At 39.2% G+C, this 21,527-nt stretch overlaps 1 protein-coding gene across 3 annotated transcripts in view; it reads right to left on the reverse strand.

The window, feature by feature from the left end:
• Positions 1 to 13,513, reverse strand: part of LOC100538160 (uncharacterized) — a 58,594-nt gene extending 45,081 nt beyond the window's left edge. For 2 of the 3 annotated variants that reach the window (XR_015480227.1, XR_015480228.1), the window contains exon 1: positions 259 to 459. Coding sequence is in view for 1 of the 3 variants with exons in the window: in XM_087243678.1 (XP_087099804.1) it covers positions 4,024 to 4,963 (940 nt within the window). In the remaining 2 variants the exon portion in view is untranslated. Of the gene's footprint in view, positions 1 to 258; positions 460 to 4,023; positions 4,969 to 13,312 lie in introns of those variants that run through there. The other variant, XM_087243678.1, reaches the window with a different exon arrangement.
• Between the last annotated feature and the right edge of the window lie 8,014 nt (positions 13,514 to 21,527).

Here is a 21,527-nt window from a genome sequence, read left to right on the forward strand (position 1 = left end):
CATTTCATTTGCCGCTAATAAAGATCAGACAAATCCTGAAGTATAAGAATGTGTGAAAGTAAACAGGAATCATAACCTGTGCTTTTACCGCGAGAAGCTTTTACATCGAGAGCTTTAATAAAGAGGTTAGTGGCCAAAACCAAGCAAAAACAAAGCTGAAAACCGACACTGAAGAGGAACACAGCCGAGAGAAAAACACTTGAATATTGAGAAAGTAGGAATCTGAACTAATAAATAAGGAGAGAAACACAACGTTACCTGTTTACATATGAACACGGTAAAAGTCCGCTATTCCTGATCGCTTTCACAGAGGAATTGACAGTCAAGAGCCAGGATATAATGAAGAAAGGCAGGAGTTGTGTCGTGTTCGCTAAATCATCTCTCTAGAGTTGATAAAAGCTGAAGTGTAGCCTCTTTGTTTCTTCTCATCTTCAACACGAGTTTAATGTTGCTTGTTCTGAGCTTTTCCTCCAGCGCCTCCGCTATCAGTGTGCTGTGTACTACTGCCATCTAGAGGACAATCACAGCAACAGCGACTTACAGCGGTCACCGGGCGCCAGGAGGAAATCAGCTTCAGTCAAATTAATTATTTCAGAATCAACGTTAAGCAGACAATAAATACATAAATAATAACTACCACTAACAAACATTCAATAAAACTTCTTGTTTTAGTTCAACTCATCATAGGACAAATGTTACATAATTTACAGCAGACACCACACATGACAAATTACTACGGTAAATAATAAATACTAAATGTTTTTAACCATACTATAGCAATCTATAGTTGCTGTTCAGATTTTTTGTTTTCTGAACTATTTCACAGCAAGAAAGTCTCTTGTTTGAGCCTCGGCTGGGTCAGTTGGCGTTTCTGTGTTGAGTTTGCATGTTCTCCCTGCATTTGCGTGGGTTTCCTCCGGCTGCTCCGGTTTCCCCCACAGTCCAAACACATGCGCTAAAGGTGAACTGGGCACGCTTAATTGTCCGTAGTATATGTGTGTGAATGAGTGTGTATGGATGTTTTCCAGTGATGGGTTGCAGCTGGAAGGGTATCCGCTGTGTAGAACATGTGCTGGATAAGTTGGCGGTTCATTCCGCTGTGGTGACCCCATATTAAAAAAGGAACCAAGCCGGAAAAAAAATGAATGAATGTTAAATGTGAAATTTTTATTTGTGTATATAAAGTCAGTAACAAATTTTCAGTGTTTATTAAACTCATTTGATCATCGTCCTTTTTCTTTTAAAGTCTTTAAATCTGATAATAAGCCTTGAAGGGCAAACCATTTAATTCATGGGGCATATAATGTAATAAATATAACTCAATAATTCAGATAAAGCATATCATTTAATAAATATGACCATATTAGTTACATAAAATGAACATCTGCACTGGACAAAATATTTAGCACAGCCTTGGTTAATCTGAACAAGAAAAAACATTCACCCTAAAACATGAAATAAATGTTAAAGAAAGCAAAATATTTAACTTTCTCAAACATCAACATGTTGTTACAACACCAATTTTAATTTTAAAAATTAAATTAATAAGCAGTCTGGCTGTATTTTTTGAAAAGTAAAGCTTCAATTAATAATCTGCCACAGCCATGTCACCCTGCAGCCCAAGACCGGTTATTCACTGAAGCTAAGCAGGGCTGAGCCTGGTCAGTTCCTGGATGGGAGACCACATGGGAAAACTAGGTTGCTGTGGAAGGGGTGTTAGTGAGGCCAGCAGGGGGCCTGTGTGAGTCCTAATGCCCGAGTATAGTGAACCGGACACTATACTCTCAGTGAGTGCCATCTTTCAGAGACGTTAAACTGAGGTCCTGACTCTCTGTGGACATTAAAAGTCCCATGCCACTTCTCGAAAAGAGTAGAGGTGTAACCACAGTGTCAAAATTCCCTCCATTGGCCCTTTGACAGTTCAAAACATGAGCTGAAAACAGAGCCAATTGACTCCACAACCCAGCAGGTGGGAATGCGGGAAAAACCAGCTCCTGCTGCATTTGCATCTGAGTCTGCTGAAACTCGGCTTCAACCACCCCAACTCACACATATGGTCATTTCAATGTTTGAATGTTCTAGATTAACCAAAGCGACTTTATCTATCATGTTTGATATCATTTGAAATGTCTCAGTGCGATTGGTACAATGGTCTCATTCTCTCAGAAATAGACATAATCAAAACAATAAATATACAACTTCAGGCATCTTTTGAACCACTGTGAAGAGTGTGACTTTTCCACAGGTAGCACTAAGTGTGAATGCCTTTTGTTATGCACACCCCTTTCCTTGAGGGAATTCCTCCATTACTTAAAGGGTCACGAAACACCAAAACACATGTTTTGAGCTGTTGACAGTCGTATATGTGTCCCACACTGCTAAAAACACTATTAGGACACCTATATTTCACTAAAAAGTGTAAATTGGTTGTTTTTGCGTTATTTCAAGCAAATTCGTACTTCCTGTTTGAAACGAATTTTTGAAGCTGCGTCACGGTCATGACATAATAGCCTGTATTCCAGCGTGCAGACTGGGCGTCTGTGCCAGAGTGAGTCTTATTACGTCTTACAGTGTGCTGCATTAATGCATGAGTAAGGCTTGGTTCAAACCAATCAGCGCGCTCTATTGTGCAACTTCATTAATATTCATTACTGTCACAGTGTTTACACGACATAGACGCCACGTTGTGTTGGCAAAACAAGCGTGAAGTGTTGCTTTTATAGTTTGTTGCAGTTAAGTTTCGTTTTCATTTTCTCTCTGTGAGAGCTCAGACTCACGTGTGGATTAACAGTGTACGCGACGCGCGACAACAATAACTTACGTGTCTAAGGAGGATTATTGTTTACCTAAAAGCTGTTCTCATCTGCAAACGCTGAGATCGGGATTCGCTTGTACTCTCCTCTTAATAAAGACGCGGCTCTAGTTGCTGGTGATTGTCCTGTCTCTACAGATTTGGTAAGTGAGCGACCAGTGCTCTTTGTTTATTCAGTTCGTATTTTATTCGTATCGAAAAAACTATTGCACCGAGTGTAAACAAGTTAGCACCAAAACCAAACTATAACCTCGTGTAGGATTTAGTGACCGGAATAACACACGCGGCTTTCGGACCCTACCTGCCGTGTGCATCTAAGTTTCCGGGAAATGCTGAGGTTTTTTTTCTCTCATTCGCCGTGCGGTATCAAACATTGCATGAAAAATACACGCTTAGAGCAGTTCCTTGAATCAAATATCTCGTTTGTTGCGAGGGGCATGAATGAATTCCCTGAATGAAAGAGCCAAACTGCAGTTAAAAGTCCACCATTTAATAATTTGGCAAATAATTCGACTACAGATGTCCATGTAAACACAGTCACTTTGTCCTCTGTGTGTGTGTGTTTTGACTCCAAAATAGACACTCCCACACCAAGCCTCTTTTCTTCCTCCGACACTCCCCCCTAAACAGAGCTGGACACGCCCCCTTTTCTGACTTTTTCCAAAGTAGAGGTGTGAAAACACCCTGCTGAAACGAGGGGGTTTCATGGCCCTTTAACTAGGCCCTCTAGAAACTTCCTGTATAATGTGTTGAGGCAAGTTAAAGCTAAACTCTGCAAGGTACTGGCTCTCCAGGACTGAGTTTGAGCACCCCTGATCTTGGTGGAGAAGGTACTGATTGTCCTGGGCTGGTGTGGTTACAAATGGTCTTGGGTTGTGAGGCCAGTTGGATGTACTGTCAAATTCTGTAAACCTCTTTTGGAGATGGCTAATGGTAGAGAATCTTTAGATCAGTGTTTCTCAAGTACGTTCCTGGAGGACCAGCAACACTACATGTTTTTTCTTCTTTCAAACTCAGCTCATGAAAAACAAGTAAAAACAAGTGTTTTGTTATTATTTTTGTTGAGTATATGCGAGCTATAGGCAAGCATGTTTTTCATTACCATCTGAAAATGGGGAGCTGACAAAATGTGTGCCGGACTAGATTTCAGAGGTAAGGTTTACCTCAAACATGAGTCCTTCTCTCATGTTTTCTGAGAATTCCGGAACGACTGAATCTCCTGTCGCAGTGTGAACACTTGTAAGGTTTCTCTCCAGTGTGAATCCTTTCATGTATTTTCAGTTCTTCTGACACACGGAATCTCTTGTCACAGTGTGAACACTTGTACGGTTTCTCTCCAGTGTGAATCCTTTCATGTATTTTCAATTGTGATGACTGTCTGAATCTCTTGTCGCAGTGTGAACACTTGTAAGGTTTCTCTCCAGTGTGAATCCTCTCATGTCTTTTCAGCTCCCCTAATGTAATGAATCTCTTGTCACAGTGTGAACACGTGTAAGGTTTCTCTCCAGTGTGAATCATCTCATGTATTTTCAATTGTGATGACTGTCTGAATCTCTTGCCGCAGTGTGAACACTTGTAAGGTTTCTCTCCAGTGTGAATGCTCTCATGTTGTTTTAATTCTTTAGATGTAAAAAAAGTTCTCTCACACTCAAAGCACATATACTCTTTCACACTAGTGTGGATCTTCTCATGCTTTTTAAAATTATATTTACAACTATAACTCTTTCCACACACAGAGCATGAATAAAGCTTCTCCTCTGCATGAACTGTGAGGTGGCTCTTCAGCCCTGAAATCCTCAAAAATGTTTTGCTGCACTGTTCACATTTGTGTGTTTTCTCTCCAGTGTGGATCAACATGTGATTATTTAAGTTTCCTGATTGACTGAAACTCCTCCCACACTGAGTACATGTGAATGGTTTCTCTCCAGTGTGGATCCTCATGTGATTTTTAAGGTTTGATGATTGACTGAAGCTCTTGCCACACTGAGTACATGTGAATGGTTTCTCTCCAGTGTGGATCCTCATATGACTCTTGAGACTCTCTTTGTTTGCCAGACCCTTTCCACACTGAATGCAGGTGAAACATTTTCTGTCTTTTGTCTTTAATGATTGGGTTTTTCTCTCTCGTTTATCTTGATTTCTCTCCTCCATCAGACCTGAAATATAAAATACTGCATTTTAAACTGATTATATAAAAAAGTTAAAGTAGACAGAGCTATGGAGTAGGACAAGATCGCTAGGAGGTTCTGCAGAATTTGCTAATTTTTCTGAATTAATGCAAATTTTTTACTTAATATCAAGTGCCTGCAGATAATTGTGCCTAACAGAGTTCATTTTAAACTAATCCTGTACAACGAAGATGAAAACTAAAGGCAATAAAGGGGCTAACGTGCAGACATCAACAGCAACGCATCCTCGGATGAACATGATATAGCTGCGGTGAGTCAACGAACTGAGCTCGATACGGCTTCAGGCGACATTCAAACTCCTAAAACTGAAATTATTTCATCAATACGCCAGGATCTGGCAGAAATATTTCGCTCCAAACTACGGTTCGTGCTAGGCAATGACCAGGGCCAGACGGAATCTGCGGACGTTTTTTGCTATTTCTGCAGAGAATTTTGGTAAAAATCTGCGGATTTCTGCGGAATTATTTTAGGAGTATCCAGTGGAGTATCATAACTAAACCCAAATAAATTAAATAAAAAGTAATAAATTACTGAATAAAAACTGAATAAATTCAGATTTACACATTTACTCAAGTTAAAAAAAACAGAATTAATATCGGGCTAAAAATCTGCGGAATTCTGCGGAAAATCTGCGGAATTCTGCGCGCGCAGATTCCATGTGGGCCTAGCAATGACCTATCAACTATCAAAAGTAAACTTCAAGCCATGAAGGCGGAATTCTTTAACACGATTGTATCAATTCAAACTGAAATGTCGACACTGAAAAGTACTTTGAAGGATATGGAGCATTCTCTTTCCACATGTTTGGATGATATGACGGTGCTACATGAAAAGGTTGACTCTCATTTTCGGCTACTGTGATAAAGTAGACAACCACTACATAAAATCATGATCACTTTTGGTGGTTTTGGTCTTCTCAGGAATTCCATAAGCAAGGTACGCTGATCTTCCAATCATTACTTTTAAAACTCTTGTTGTATAATTTCAAATGAAGTCATAATACCCTGCTTTGTCGTAAAGTTTAGATGCTGTTACACATATTTGGACAATGCATTGACAATAATGCCGAGTTAAGACTGCATGATTTAAGTGCCAATTTTGACACGCTGACAGGTTTTGAGAAAGTGCCGACAAATGCCTGAAATCACAAGCAAATCGGTGCTCGTGCACGTGAGTGACAATCACACAGTATGAACTATCAAAGACGCAATCTGAGAGAATCGCCTGTGAGTCGCCTATGCCTGTGAGATATTTGGCATGCTAAATATCTTGAGATGTCGGCGATTTAAATCATGCCGTGTGAAATGAGTTTTGACTGAAAATCCAATGAGAAAGCAGCCTTCACTTGTGTGTGTGTGTGTGTGTGTGTGTGTGTGTGTGTGTGTGTGTACCTGCAGGCCAGCGCGAGGTTGAGGGAGAAGTTAAAAGCGCACATTTTCAGTATATTTGGACCCAAGAAATGGAGGAAAAGCTAGTGAGGGTTTGACAGGAGCACCCATGTCAGGACACACAATATCATTATACCTGATTGACGTCTGGAATAAAGCAGTTACTGCTCCCTCTTCTGCACAATGATGAACAATGAAGGAGCAAATCATCAATCGGGTCTTCTGCTTTTATAACAATGAACCTCAGTGAGACCCTGTTTTCGTTTGAAAACGCATAAGTTTTGCTACGGTTACGCCATCCGTCCACACTACGCCGGAGTTCTCGAGCGCCGAAAACGGAGCGTTTCGAAAACGCTGGAGAGGCTGTTTTTATTCTGAAAGGCTGCTGCTCCATTTCAGTGTGGATGAGGAAAAACAGAGACATCTGAAAATGGAGGCGGGGCTGCTGAGATTTGCTACCTGATTGAGGCTTTTGTGTCATTGCGTATCCTTCCCTTATTCGTCAAGCCTCTATCACATGACTATAACACATGGCTTTAACGCTACCAGAAGACAGCAGACCAGGGGTCCGTTCTTCGTATGTGGATTACTCCGTTAGCTGGATTTGGATATTGACGATTTGACACGATCCAGGATCGTTTCGTTCTTCAAAGCTGATCCGAGAGTTGTTGTCATAGCAACAGTTCTCCTAGGTCAAACCTGATCGGGAGCAGGTTCAATTCATATAAACAGGATTAGATCAGCTTAGTTCAAGCAAAGATAATACAGAAAGTATGTACCGAATTCTGATATTTTCTTACAGTAGTAGTTATATACACTTAGGAAAATGGTACATATCATTAAACTATATATATAAAGTTATAGTTATAAATAAAATAAATAAAGTTATACATATTAATAAAACTTATGCAATCTGCAACCTCGAAATGAAAGTACAAAGACTGCCACCTGGTGGTGCAAAGAGAAAACCTATTTATATGAACTTTTTAGATCGCTTTATTACAAATTGTGTATAATAGAAATGCACAATGTCACTTTTTTTTTAAGTAATAATTTATGCAGTCATAAACATGTTTTGATAGTTAATATGCCAGTGATTTGATGCTTCACAAAAGTTGCAGACGCCTTTACCAATATCAAAATGCTTTTGTAAACAACCAGTTATTCTTTACACCGATTAAAAAAACGGCTACGATAATAAAGAAAATCTTTTCTAAATGTAGAACTAAATACATTGATTTACATTGAAATACATGATGAATACTCTTGACACATGAAAGTGTAAAGCCTGCCGCTCATAACAAATGTGGAAGGTTATCGCGTATCATATTTAACAAGCCGTTTACTGCTAATTTGATGTAATTTTGCTCACATGGATAATTGAATATTAATCAGATGATGTCATAACGCTGCTGTGCCGTCAGCCAATCGTTGCATTGCTGATCATGATTTCGAGGATCGATAGATCTGTCCTTCAATACACACGCAGCGATCTCAGATCAGTTTATCCAGACATTCTAATCTGATTCGCGAACTTGTTTGAAGAACCAAATTAGCGAGAGATCAGTTATCGAGATGAAAAGATCCAGGGTCTGCCAAATAATCTTGGATCATTTAAGCGAGGTACGAAGAACGGACCCCAGCATTCACTGTAAACAACAACATGGACACAGAAATGGGAGCGTTGTATGCACTATTGTCTGTTTTAGGCGACATTGTGCAGTTATTCATTTGTTACGTTTAGTAACAACTCAACCTCGTCGTCTGTCCATAAAAATACCTCTCTTGCTTTCTTTGCCATGTTGACAAGCAATAAACAAATGCCGAGCGAGACGCATGCTTGCTGTTTATACTAGAACGCGCATGCCCAGAGTGCGCGAATGGTCACGCGATATACGTTTTTGGTGGCGTAGTGTGGACGGAGATATGTTCAGAAACGTTGGGTGAAACGCTAGTGTGAACGCGGATCGTTTTTGATCTAAAACCCTGTTTTAAAACTAAAATGCACTAGTGTAAACGGGGCCTAAGTAGATTACAGGGGTTGCCCCTTTGAGCTTAGAAAATAAGGAAATCCGTATTTATAGAAAAGAATCACATCCCAGCTTAATATTGTGAAATGTGCTGCATTTGTTTGTATGAAGGCAACAAACACATGACAACTGCTAAATATAATTTCAATGCACCATTACGTTGTTTTTTTTTAATTATTTTGCCACCAATATAAATTTTAATACTACAGTAATTAGGCATGGGCCCATTATCGTTTTCAAGGTATACGGCAATTTGGAAAAGTCAAGGTTTTAAAATTGTCAAACTTTTCTGCAATGCCGGTATACCTAAGGTATGTGTACGATTTTTTGTTTACGTTTTTTTTTTTTGTATCTTCAGCAGAAAAAAATATCCAAAGATGCCGTTTTAAATGACAAAAAAAAAAAGTTTTTGAAACAAATAAAGTCTGCAAAAGTCAATCATTCATTTTGCCTGACATGTTTGCTGCTCCAAAATATTACGTTTCTCAATATAAAATATTTTGTGCTCAAAAGAAGGAAAAGTTTTAGTTTTTTACTCAGACATTTAATATTAGAGCAGTAATCACGATATTGTGATATTTTTATCCAAGGTTATCATACTGTCAGAATCTTATACCGGCCCATGCCTAACAGTAATATTACTAAAACAAAACATCAGCATCAGTTTAAATTGAAGTGACTCATGTTAAAGCTAATAACTGTTTTAATTTAGTAATAATTAATGAAATAATTTGTGCTTCTCTGAAATGTTTTACTTAAAATTAAGCTCCATTCCACCTCATACCTTAACGCCCCAATGCACACAAATACACAAAGAAAGAGAATAATGTGTTGATGTGTACATATTTTTTTGTAATGTTGTGGGAAATGATGATTTAACTTCATTCCTTCTTTTGTTGTTTTAAGTAAAATCTTAGACACTAAGCCCTTTCACACAGTGATACCGGAAAATATCCGGAAAATTTACGGAACGACTTTACCGGTATATTGAAAAAAGCGCTGTTCACACAGGCGAGGACGTTACGGAAATTTTCCGGAAAAGAGCATTCACACATCCATTCCAAAATACCGGTAAATTCTGACATCATTCACCACAAATGAGCTTTAAACGGCTGCGCTTGTATTTGTAAACATTTGACTAAATTACAAACTCTTTTGATGATCAATATTGTAAACAACTTTCACAGGATCATATTCGCATGTCGAGATGTTCATAATATGTGCGTGTGCAGGCGCTCACAGGCTGTTCCACAGGCACACGCAAAGCTTGAAGGTAAACAAACAACGGCTTATCATAAGCATCTTATCGATGATTATTTGCACAGTTGGCATTAAGGAGAACATATAAACGTGATCTGACTAACTTCTAGCAGCTAAATGCGTCTGGAAAAATATTCAAAGGCTTTTATTCTCACAAACCGCGCGGACGTAAATGCGTCTGACTGTTGTGATTGGCTAAAGCAGAAGTCTTACGTCAGCACGTTCTAGACGTGCACGCGCTTATTCCGGAAATATTCCTTCTGCGTTCACACAGCGCAGCATTCCGGCAAATTGCCGGTAATGTTACAACTTCTCTTTCCGGAAAATAGCCAGAACGAATTTACCGGTATTTTCAAAAAGGACCTGTTCACACATACACACCTTTCCAGAAAATTGCCGGTAATTTTCCGGAAAGGTCTGTATGTGTGAAAGGGGCTAATGTAAACTTAAAATCATTACAAAAATAATTCCCTAATTTCTGAAACCTCTGTATCATTACCGCAAACAGTGTTCAATAAGTGTTATTATATTAAATATAAAAATGTTTTATTAAAATGTAATTATGCTCTTTCAGATTTGTCACATATTTTTGAAAAGATAAAAGGTTTTATATAAATATATTTTTAAATGGTTGTGAACTGTGTGAGGCGTTTCGGTAATAAGGGAAATCAATCACACAAAAAATAAGAATTTCAAGTAAATGTACATAACAGTTAATAATAAATAAATAAAGTCAAAAGTGAATTTACTTTTTAGCAGAGCACATTTTGCAGACTGTTGCGGCAATAAGAATCTTTACAACAAACTCCAGACTTTATTTCTAATATCTTTGAAAAGGGAAATTTAACCCTTAGGTTTAATTTGTTAATTTGTAGGACTACACATTAAAAAGGGGGAAAAAAGAAAATAAATAATTAAGAGGTAAGCAGTGCTGCCAATTTAGCAATTTTGTTGCTAGGTTTAGCAACTGTTCACACTACCCTGGCAACTAGAGGTGTGAACCTATACCGGTCTCACGGTTCGGTTACGATTATCATGCCTTCGATTCGGTTCAATTCGATGTCTCGGTGCATTGACGATGCTTTCTATATACAGTGTTATATTTTAGGGGGGAGGCTATAACAAGATGTCTGTATAAACACACAGACACACAGCACCACACTGTCTCTCATTCAAACACATACACAAACATAGATAGCACCAAACAAACAAACACACAAACACACACACACACACACACTTAAGCCCTTGCAACAGGGAGAGCTCACGCTGAGCGGAGGAGAAAAACGAAAAAAGAAAAAAAAACGGAAAAAAAATAAGCACTTTTCCGACGGTCCCTTACTGAGAGCTCCTCTCAGCACGAGCTCTCCCGACTAAACACATATTGCGAGGGCTTAAACGGAGCACTGCTCAAAATGTCGAGCCAAAGAAAAGAAAAAGACAGCTGTGAAACATAACCAGCTTTGTCTTTTTGAAGGAAACACAAGAGGTTTTTGAGTTATTGCCATCTAAAACTGAATGTGTGTCAGGAATATCGAAAACAAAACCAACTGAACCGCGGTCCTTTCTGCCGCCCCCCTGGATGTACAGCGCCCTTAGCATTTGCCTATAGTGCCTATGCCATGGGCCGGCCCTGAGTTGCCTGAGTGTTGTAAATACTCGCGCTCACCTCCCTCACGACAGAGCGCATATGAGATAAATGACGTCAGTACATAATAACCGGTTATGATTATTACTGAACCGATACAGAATTGTGCGGGTCTGCATCGCGGTGCACCGAAGAAACAATTAATTTTGACACCCCTACTAGCAAATTTTATTTTTTTTCTTCAAAAAGCACCTAAAAACAAATTTAGCATTTTTAAACAATCATTTGGCTACTTTTAGCAATTTATAAAAAGTGACTCAAAAGAGAAGAGGCTGCAGGCTTCACTCAGTAGAGTAAATTGCTTGCTCAGATTGTTTTCATAACTGTTAATTTACTGATGTTTGTTTACATGTATAATTGTTGGTAATTTAGGTAGCAATAAATTCCAATAGTGCTATAATTGTTGTCACTTTCACAAATGTGGTAATTTCACATGTTAAAAAGAGTAAGTACACAAGCTGAGATTGTTTAAAAGAATTTACCTGTTCATTATCAGCGTTATATATAATAAAAAAAAAGATCTTGTCAAAAAGTGTGTTTTACTTTTATAAAGTCAACTCTGTTTTCATACAAATCTAAATGGACATTTTTCAAATAATGTTTTTGCTGAGATGGCCAGTCACATTGAGAAAACATTCATTATTTTGTATACTACATAAAGATGTGGTTTTGAGTTGCGATTTTGCGATCATCACGCAGAGTAATATATTAATAGGAACCTATTTACTGTGCATCTGGATGTAATGCTCTAATATAATATAATACACGGCGCCTCAGAGAGTAGAGACATGACGAATACTACATGATGACATCACTGATAGGCAAACTAGTGTGTGATGTCATCTGGCAACATTTAGCTACTTTTTGGGCAGGCTTTAGCTACTCTTCATTGGAAATAGTTGGCAACACTGGGGGTAACCTAAAGCAAATAATGCTGTGAGTGTGAAAAACACAAATTAAATTTAATGTGGAGAAGAACAACTGTCCATGCGTAAAACACTGACCAAACCTTGATTCTTGCTCAAAATGATGATAAAATGAACCAGAAAAACACAACGAGCTGCTCTCTATTTACTTTCTGAAGCGCAACTTGTTATTTTAAAAATCTATTTTACAGTTCATTACAATTTTTTATATTTAGGTTATCAATTTTTCAGCCTATTGTTGTTTTGTTCACAAAATTAACATAGCTTAGTAATACTTTACAATAATGTTAGTCCATTAGTTCATATATTTACTAGCATTAATAAATAAATGATTTACATAAAACATTTATACAATATTCATACTTAATCATACAATCTACATTTACTAATGCCTTAATAAAATCCAAATTTGTTAACATTAATGCAAAGATTTAACATGAACTAACGTTAACTTATAAATTAACCAACCTTTATTTTGACAAATATATATATATACCAATTAGTATTATTAAGGTGTTACCCTCAATTCTGTTTTTACCCAACCATACTATAATAGTGGTTTGTACTTTGCTTATTATAGTATTTACCACTGTGTACTGAAAGCTGCAGCAGTAACTATGATTAAATGAGAAAAAGCTCTGCATACTGTAGTAAACATGAGTTTTTACTGCAGTAAACTGTGCTGTGTTGTAATATAGTTGTTGTAAATGTAGTACAGTGTTGGTGTTTTGTATTTATACTACACTATTTCCTATAAATGACTGCAGTGTTTGTCCATGAGGGTGAAATGAGTGAACACAGCATTTCATTTGCCGCTAATAAAGATCAGACAAATCCTGAAGTATAAGAATGTGTGAAAGTAAACAGGAATCATAACCTGTGCTTTTACCGCGAGAAGCTTTTACATCGAGAGCTTTAATAAAGAGGTTAGTGGCCAAAACCAAGCAAAAACAAAGCTGAAAACCGACACTGAAGAGGAACACAGCCGAGAGAAAAACACTTGAATATTGAGAAAGTAGGAATCTGAACTAATAAATAAGGAGAGAAACACAACGTTACCTGTTTACATATGAACACGGTAAAAGTCCGCTATTCCTGATCGCTTTCACAGAGGAATTGACAGTCAAGAGCCAGGATATAATGAAGAAAGGCAGGAGTTGTGTCGTGTTCGCTAAATAATCTCTCTAGAGTTGATAAAAGCTGAAGTGTAGCCTCTTTGTTTCTTCTCATCTTCAACACGAGTTTAATGTTGCTTGTTCTGAGCTTTTCCTCCAGCGCCTCCGCTATCAGTGTGCTGTGTACTACTGCCATCTAGAGGACAATCACAGCAACAGCGACTTACAGCGGTCACCGGGCGCCAGGAGGAAATCAGCTTCAGTCAAATTAATCATTTCAGAGTCAATGTTAAGCAGACAATAAATAAATAAATAAATGAATAACCACCAAAAAACTTTAAATACAAATTCTTTTAGTTCAACTCATCATAGGACCACACATGAAAAAACATCATAAATACTAAAGTGTTTTTAACCATATTTTGGACTATAGTAATCTATAGTTGCTGTTCAGACTTATTTTGTTTCCTGAACTAAGGAAGAAATGTTTAAACTAGAACAATTTTCCACATTAGTATCAGAGTATGTGAGAGGAGTGGAGCGGCAAGAGTTTCTACTGCTCCACACTCCATATATTTAGTATCGGCTCCACTCCAGGTTTTCCATCTTTCAATATTGGTAGCCTGCTACAGATTTAAAATCTTGACAACATCATATTCCAACAATGTGGTAACCTATAATTCCCTTAAATAGTGCCTAGTTGACAGCGAGCATCAATCTTTGATTAAGATACTGTCGTCTGTCATATATAGGTCTTTAAACAGCTTTAAAGGTGCTATATACTGCATTCGTTTAATATGTTGTTCTCTGATATCTACATAGTAGATTTAGGCTTTGGTAAGTTAAAGAAAATCTCCAGAAACAGTTTTATAAGCTCATTTATTACTTCATAAAATACCCCTAGAATCAGAAGGTCCATAACAGACCATACATGGATTGAGTTGTTAATGGGTAGTTCTTCAACTACGGGCACTTTTATGTCCTTTTATCATATCCAAAAATATATATAATTATTTTAAAATTCCTCTTTCTTTGTCAAACTAACAATTAAGCCTACTTTAAAAATTGTACTACCTTTCGGTTATTTATTTTTTATATACAACCTACTTTTAGGTGTGAAAATCACCTTGTCGCACACCTAGAGTTGTAAACTTCACAATAAAAATAACATTTTTAAATATTATTTATCTGGTATCTATTAATGTATCTTAATGAAGCACTAGTGAAATAATTTTTATATTGTATAGTTATCAATGTGAGACTATTAACAATATTATTTTTATACAAAATATAGCTGTCGCACAGTATCAGTGTCATTTCCAGCACAACACTGTAATGTCGCTATAAAATGTTTTGTGTGAAAGAATATTTAGGTGGTTTCTATGAAAATGAATAGTGCCATCTGAGAACATGCTCAAGATGGAGGACATTTCGATTTTTATCAACAACACATGAAGAAAAATCAAGGTAAATATTGCTTGAAAAGGAAACACATATATTCTATGTCATTTCCAAACATGTTGTACCTTCAGAAATGTTTTTAAAAACCAAACAAAATGAAGGTAAATAAGAGTGTTTTGTATACATGAAAGGCTAGTATCAATTCAAAGCTAATCGCTGATGGATCTTAAATTTTTTTCACAATAAACTGTTGAACAGCTTCAGAACGCAGCAGCACGAGTGGTCTTTAATGGACCTGAAAGAGCACATGTCACTCCGCTACTCATCCGTTTGCACTGGCTGCCAGTTGCTGCTCGCATCAAATTCAAAGCTCTGATGTTTGCCTACAAAGTGACTTCTGGCTGCGCCCCTTCTTATCTGCTCTCACTTCTGCAGATCTATGTGCCCTCCAGAAACTTGCGTTCAGTGAATGAACGTCGCCTCGTGGTTCCATCCCAAAGAGGGAAGAAATCACTTTCCCGAACGCTCACGCTCAATCTGCCCAGTTGGTGGAATGAACTCCCTAACTGCATCAGAACGGCAGAGTCACTCGCTGTCTTCAAAAAACGACTAAAAACTCAACTTTTTAGTCTCCACTTCACTTCCTAATCTGGCATTGCCTCTCTAACCCCTCCACTAACTACATTAATAATAATAAAAAAAGCACTTTCTGAATATATCATATATCTGAATATATGCCTGAAACTTGCCTACAGCACTTATTCATTGTTGCTCTTATAGTTGTGTAAATTGCTTCATTGTCCTCATTTGTAAGTCGCTCTGGATAAAAGCGTCTGCTAGATGATTAAATGTAAATGAATTGTCATTTCCACTAATGTTATTTTCATCACCACACATTTTTTAAAAATATTTTAAAAGTTCTCATCACATATTAAAAGTGTATTCACAATGTATGAGTTCATGCGCTATTTAATATACAAATTCAGTTGATTTATTCTCTAATAAGCTCTGAACCAAGTTAATATTACATTTTAGAGTGTGACAGATGTACAATTCAGCGTACAACTCATTTATTTCATTGACAAATGTATAATTATTATATATAATATATATTAATATATAATATTATAAATTATTATATATTATTAATATATAATATTATATATATTATATATAAATGATCTTAGACACTAGCCCCTTTCACACAGTGATACCGGTAAATATATGGAAAATTTCCGGAACGACTTTACCGGTAAATTAAAAAAAACGCTGTTCACACAGGCGAGGATGTTATGGAATTTTTCCGGAAAAGAGTATTCACACATCCATTCCAAAATACCGTTAAATTCTGACATCATCAACCGGAAATGAGCTCTAAACGGCTGCGCTTGTGTTTGTAAACATTTGACTACACCACAAACTCTGTGGATGATCAGTATTGTGAACAACTCCGATGAAAACATATAGAGAAACACTTTCGCATGTTGAGATGTACATGATATGTCTGTGTGCTGGCGTTCACGGCTGTTTCACAGGCACATGCAAAGCTTGAAGGTAAACAAACAGCGGCTTATCATAAGCATCTTATCGATAATTATTTACACGGTTGGCATTAAAATGAACATATAAACGTGATCTGACTAACTTCTAGCAGCTAAATGCGTCTGGAAAAATATTCAAAGGCTTTTATTCTCATAAACCGCGCGGACGTGAATGCGTCTGACTGTTGTGATTGGCTAAAGCAGACGTCTCACGTCAGCACGTTCTAGACGTGCACCCGCTCTTTCCGGCAATCTTCCTTCAGTGTTCACACAGCGCAGCATTCCGGCAAATTGCCGGTAATGTTACAACTTCTCTTTCCGGAAAATAGCCAGAACAAATTTACCGGTATTTTCAAAAAGGGCCTGTTCACACATACAGACCTTTCCGGAAAATTGACGGTAATTTTCCGGAAAGGTCTGTATGTGTGAGAAAGGGGCTAATGTTTGACTGGCTTCATTTATTTCATTTAGAAATAAAAGCTGCATATTGAGATGTGGTGGAATTGACATTTGTTCAGTTCACCGTGGGAAAACAGTTTCTCTTCTTATCCAAGTTTGTCCTCTTACAGATCTTAAATCTAGACAAATAGTTTATTATGACGCTATGCTATGTTAATTTTAAACACGTGTTTTTACTCAACTTCACAAGCCTAAAAGTGCCTGTAGTTGAAGAATGGCCCAAATAATAATTATGAGCTCTGCTTTAACAGACACTGCATGATGTTAACTGAACACAGACAAATAGAGACCCAATCAGGGTAACGTTAACCTATTCAAAAGGCTAAATTATAATTAAACTTGACAAAAGAGAGCACTCTATCGCATTGTATTTTAAAGCTATAATGTCAAAGAAAACACAGCCAGGACATAATATCCTCAGCATGAACAGATGACAGTTGAGCGGAGTGATTTGACATGATTCAGCAGTCTACATGTGTTTGTTGAAACATACGCTTCAAATTTCACAATAAACATAATAAATGAACAAAGGATACAACAAAACAAACTTAGGAGCGGTGCTGAGTAAATGTATAATCTGTAAATCTTGTATGGGCTCTATGCACAGCCAGAGTTGTAAAGGGGTGGTCCGCTACGATATCATATTGTAAACTTTAGCTGATGTGTAATGTAGCTGTGTGAACGTAAACAGCATCTCTGAACGTAAAAAGCTTAAAGTTCAATGCAAAGTACACTCTCAGAAATAAAGGTACAAGAGCTGTCACTGGGGTAGGACAGACGAGTCTTCGCTGAGGCCAGCTTCCAGCCTCCACCGCTGAGACTGCAGCTCTACACAGGACTTTTGGCCAGCGGAGAAATTAAAACGGTCGTGACGAAAGGAGTTTGGTTTCTCTCAAGGTTTTTTTTCTTCACTCTCCTATTGGTGAAGTTTTTTTTTCCCTCTCCGCTGTCGCCACTGACTTGCATGTTTCAGGATCTGTAGAGCTACACATCGATGAAATAGCTTTTCAGTGTTTGAACTCTCAGTAATGATTTTAAACCACACTGAACTGAGCTAAACTGAACTGAACTTAAACACTAAAAACTGAACTACCCTGATCCAGTTACTATGAGCATTTATGTGAAGCTGCTTTGACACAATCTACATTGTGAAAGCGCTATACAAATAAAGCTCTATTGAATTGAATAGTACCTTTACAAAAGGTACAAATTGTTGACCTTTTAGGAACAAATTTGTACCTTTTGAAAAGGTACCACCCCAGTGACAGATCGTGTGAGAGAGTAAGACATAGGCTTTTACAGAGTTAGCTTAGCAAAGCCAACAACGAAGGAATTTTGGGGACTACAAAAAATACATCCAGGCCAGTGAGATCACAGGTTCTTTTACCGTGTAGGTTCCTGAAAGTGACAGACGGGTCTCCACTTTGATAGCGTGGGCTCACCTAAACATCCGTTGGTGACCTACGCAGACCTGCAGCTTCTCCATGACGGATGTCCAGCTAACACCTAACACAAACGCACAATCATAGTTCTGTCTGGAAGAAAAGCTTCTGCAACCATTTCTTCCGGAGTTAACTTGGGGCCTTCTCACACTATGCCATCCGTACCGTGCCCAGGCCCGTTTCCCGGATCGTTTGAGAAGTGTGAGTGCGCTGAATCGGGCTTAAGCACGGTTCACTTGGCCGGCCCTGGCCCGGCTGGAAGAGGTGTGCCTGAGCGCGGTTCACTTGGGCTTTGGCGCGGTAGGCTTGTGTGTGAGTGCAAAACGCACTAAAGCCCGAAACTGAAAGCGAGACGTGACTTTTACGGGGCTGTTTCATGTGGATTTATTAATCATTCTTACTGTTCAGTGAACGCAAACTGCCGTAGTTTATTAAAGACGCAAACTCCTCACAGCATGACAGCTGCGCGCCTTCAGCAGACCTCCTCATTCCTGCAGCACGAGAGCTTTATGATTGTTTATGAGCGCCAAAAGTGGCAGATCTGTTCGGCGAAATATCTGACTGCGTGTTCCCGCATCCCTAAGGACTGTTTGGCGAAATATTTGACTGCATGTCACTGCATAACAAACGACTGAAACGATATAACTAGAGAAATCTCCACTGTGCTGCTGAGTGAGAGAGCGCTTCTCACTGAACAGCACAGCAGCGATGACGTAAGCGTGCCGAGGCCCGATATGGTGTAAGTGCGGGCCGTCGGGGGAGGCGGGAGGGGGGACAAGCGTGCTTTGGCCCGGTTCGAGGCAACTGTACGGCCTTGGATGTTGAGTGGGATGTATGTTCTTCATACAATTATCACCAATGCGTGAAGTTGATCATCTAAACAGCAACAAAGCAGATCTGTAGTCTTGGTAGACTATGGGCGTACTCTCACTATGTACTGTACAGGTGCCTTGAACCGGACCAAAGCACGCTTGTCCCCCCTCCCGTCTCCCGGGACGGCCCGCACTCGCATTACATTCGGGCCTGGGCACGCTAGCGTCACTGATGATCAGTAAGAAGTGGAGATTTCTTTTTTGTGTCTTAAATAATCTATGACAGTTTGCGTTCATTGAACAGTACAACTGATTAATAAATCCATATCAAACATTCCCGTAAAAGTCACGTCTCGCCTTCAGTTTCGGGCTCTGGCATGCTTGCACTCACACTACAAGCGTACCGTGCCTGAGCCCAAGTGAACCGCGCTCTGGTACACCTCTTCCAACCGGGCCAAGTGAACCGTGCCCGATTCAGAGCACTCACACTTCTCAAACGATTAAGGAAACGGGCCTGGGCACAGTTCGGATAGCATAGTGTGAATAAGCCCCTAGTAGCCCACTAGACTTTATGCCCCCCAGGGATTTTGCCTCTTGCTGATTTTGGACTGCAGGTGTTGTGCTCAAACAGACTCTGATTGTAGCATCGGCTGATTTATCCTTGTTAGCTAAGGCTGAACCATAAATCCTATGCGATTGTCGTGAGCATTATTCTATAAAGCCTGGTTTATACTTCTGCGTCAAGTGATCGGCGTGACCAACAGTGCATGCAACGCGCGTAGCTGTGCATTCATACTTCTGCTGTTTCTGTTGCTCTGCAATAACACTTCTGAAACGCTAGTTGGCAGTGAGGTGTTGATGTGTCTCTGAGTCGAGTTTCTTTGCTGGTGTTTTGTTTTTTCTGAACGCTTTCTTAAGTTACAAGTGGTATAAACTCGCTTAATTTGAGGCAGGAATCGGTGGACGTGCAACTATGAGGTAAACACAAAACAAAACTTTCCATCTGGAGCTCCTTCACAGTAGAGATCTGCGCGGGACTAAATTTTGAATCCTGCTCCCACCCGAACGCACCCGCCAGGTTTTAGCCTGAACTCGACCGCTCCCGCTTATATTAAGAATTTGTTGTCCCGCTGCCCGACCCGCCCCGTTTACTGCCCGCCGCGCCCAATTTCGCTAAAGAGCGGAGGAGAACAAAACCGAAAATCACCCAGCTATACAGTCCAGACAGCCAAGCTGTCTGTATAAACTCACACACACACACACACACACAGCACCAAGCACACACACACAGACAAAGCTCTCTCTCTCATAAGCGCGCGTGCACTAACACACACAAGCACCAAGCAGACACACAGGCAAAGCTCTCTCTCTCTCTCTCTTTCTCTCTCTCATTCGCGTGCGCGCACTAACATATACACACACACAAGCACCAAGCGCACACACAAAGCTCTCTGTCTCATTCGCGAGCGCACTAACATATATACACACACACACACACACACACACACACACACACAGGCAAAGCTCTCTCTCTCTCTCATTCGCGCGCACTAACATACATACATACATACATACATACATACATACATACATATATACATATATACATACACACACACACACACACACACACACACACACACACAAGCACCAAGCGCGCGCACACACACAGGCAAAGCTCTCTCTCTCTCTCTCATTCTCATAGCAATATCCGCGATATTGCTAGACAGCCCGCTCCCGTCCCAAATTAAACCCGTTACCGACCGCTCCCGCGATTTATTCGGAAATTTATTCCCGCGCCGCAGAAATCTGGTCGGGTCTGCGGGAATGCAGACCTCTACTTCACAGGACTCCACTCTTGTAAACAAATGCTCCATCGGACTCTCGGTCTGCCCACACTCATCAGCGATGCCAAACCAACCAATCACAGAGCTTGCGTTACATTTTTTGGGAGGTGCGTGTCAGCGACGCGGACGGCCACGGCAAGGGCTATGTGTCCACGCGTAGGCTGTTCCGTAGCATATGCGTGCGCTTGATGCAGAAGTATAAATCAGCCTTAATCAGTGGTGTAAAGAGCACTGAGAAATCACTCAAGTAAAAGTACGATTACTTGCCTAAAAAAATGTAGTGCAAGTAAAATAAAAGTATCTGTTGTAAATATTACTCAAAGTATGTGTAAAAAGTAGAGCTTTCAAAAGTACTCAAGAGTAGCGAGTATTTCGCTGTGAAAAGCTGATGCATTTAGATGTTATTTGTGCATGTGTGCAAACGTAACATTCTGTAGTGCATTTGGTTATTGCCCAGCAGGCACACAACGTCATAAGACGCTAATACTAGGTTAGATTTAGGTCATGAGGTCAGGTAAACAAAATTTTATGTCTAGCCAACATCTAAGGACAATGTTATTCTGATGTCCAGTAACGTCAAATTACGTTGGTATTTGGTTGATTTTAGGTTGTTGGAAAGTGACCAAAATCCAATAGAGGCAACATCTTAAACCAATG

This window comes from Danio rerio, chromosome 3 (assembly GCF_052040795.2).
Source record: "Danio rerio strain M-AB ecotype USA chromosome 3, GRCz13ab, whole genome shotgun sequence".
Taxonomy (NCBI): domain Eukaryota; kingdom Metazoa; phylum Chordata; class Actinopteri; order Cypriniformes; family Danionidae; genus Danio; species Danio rerio.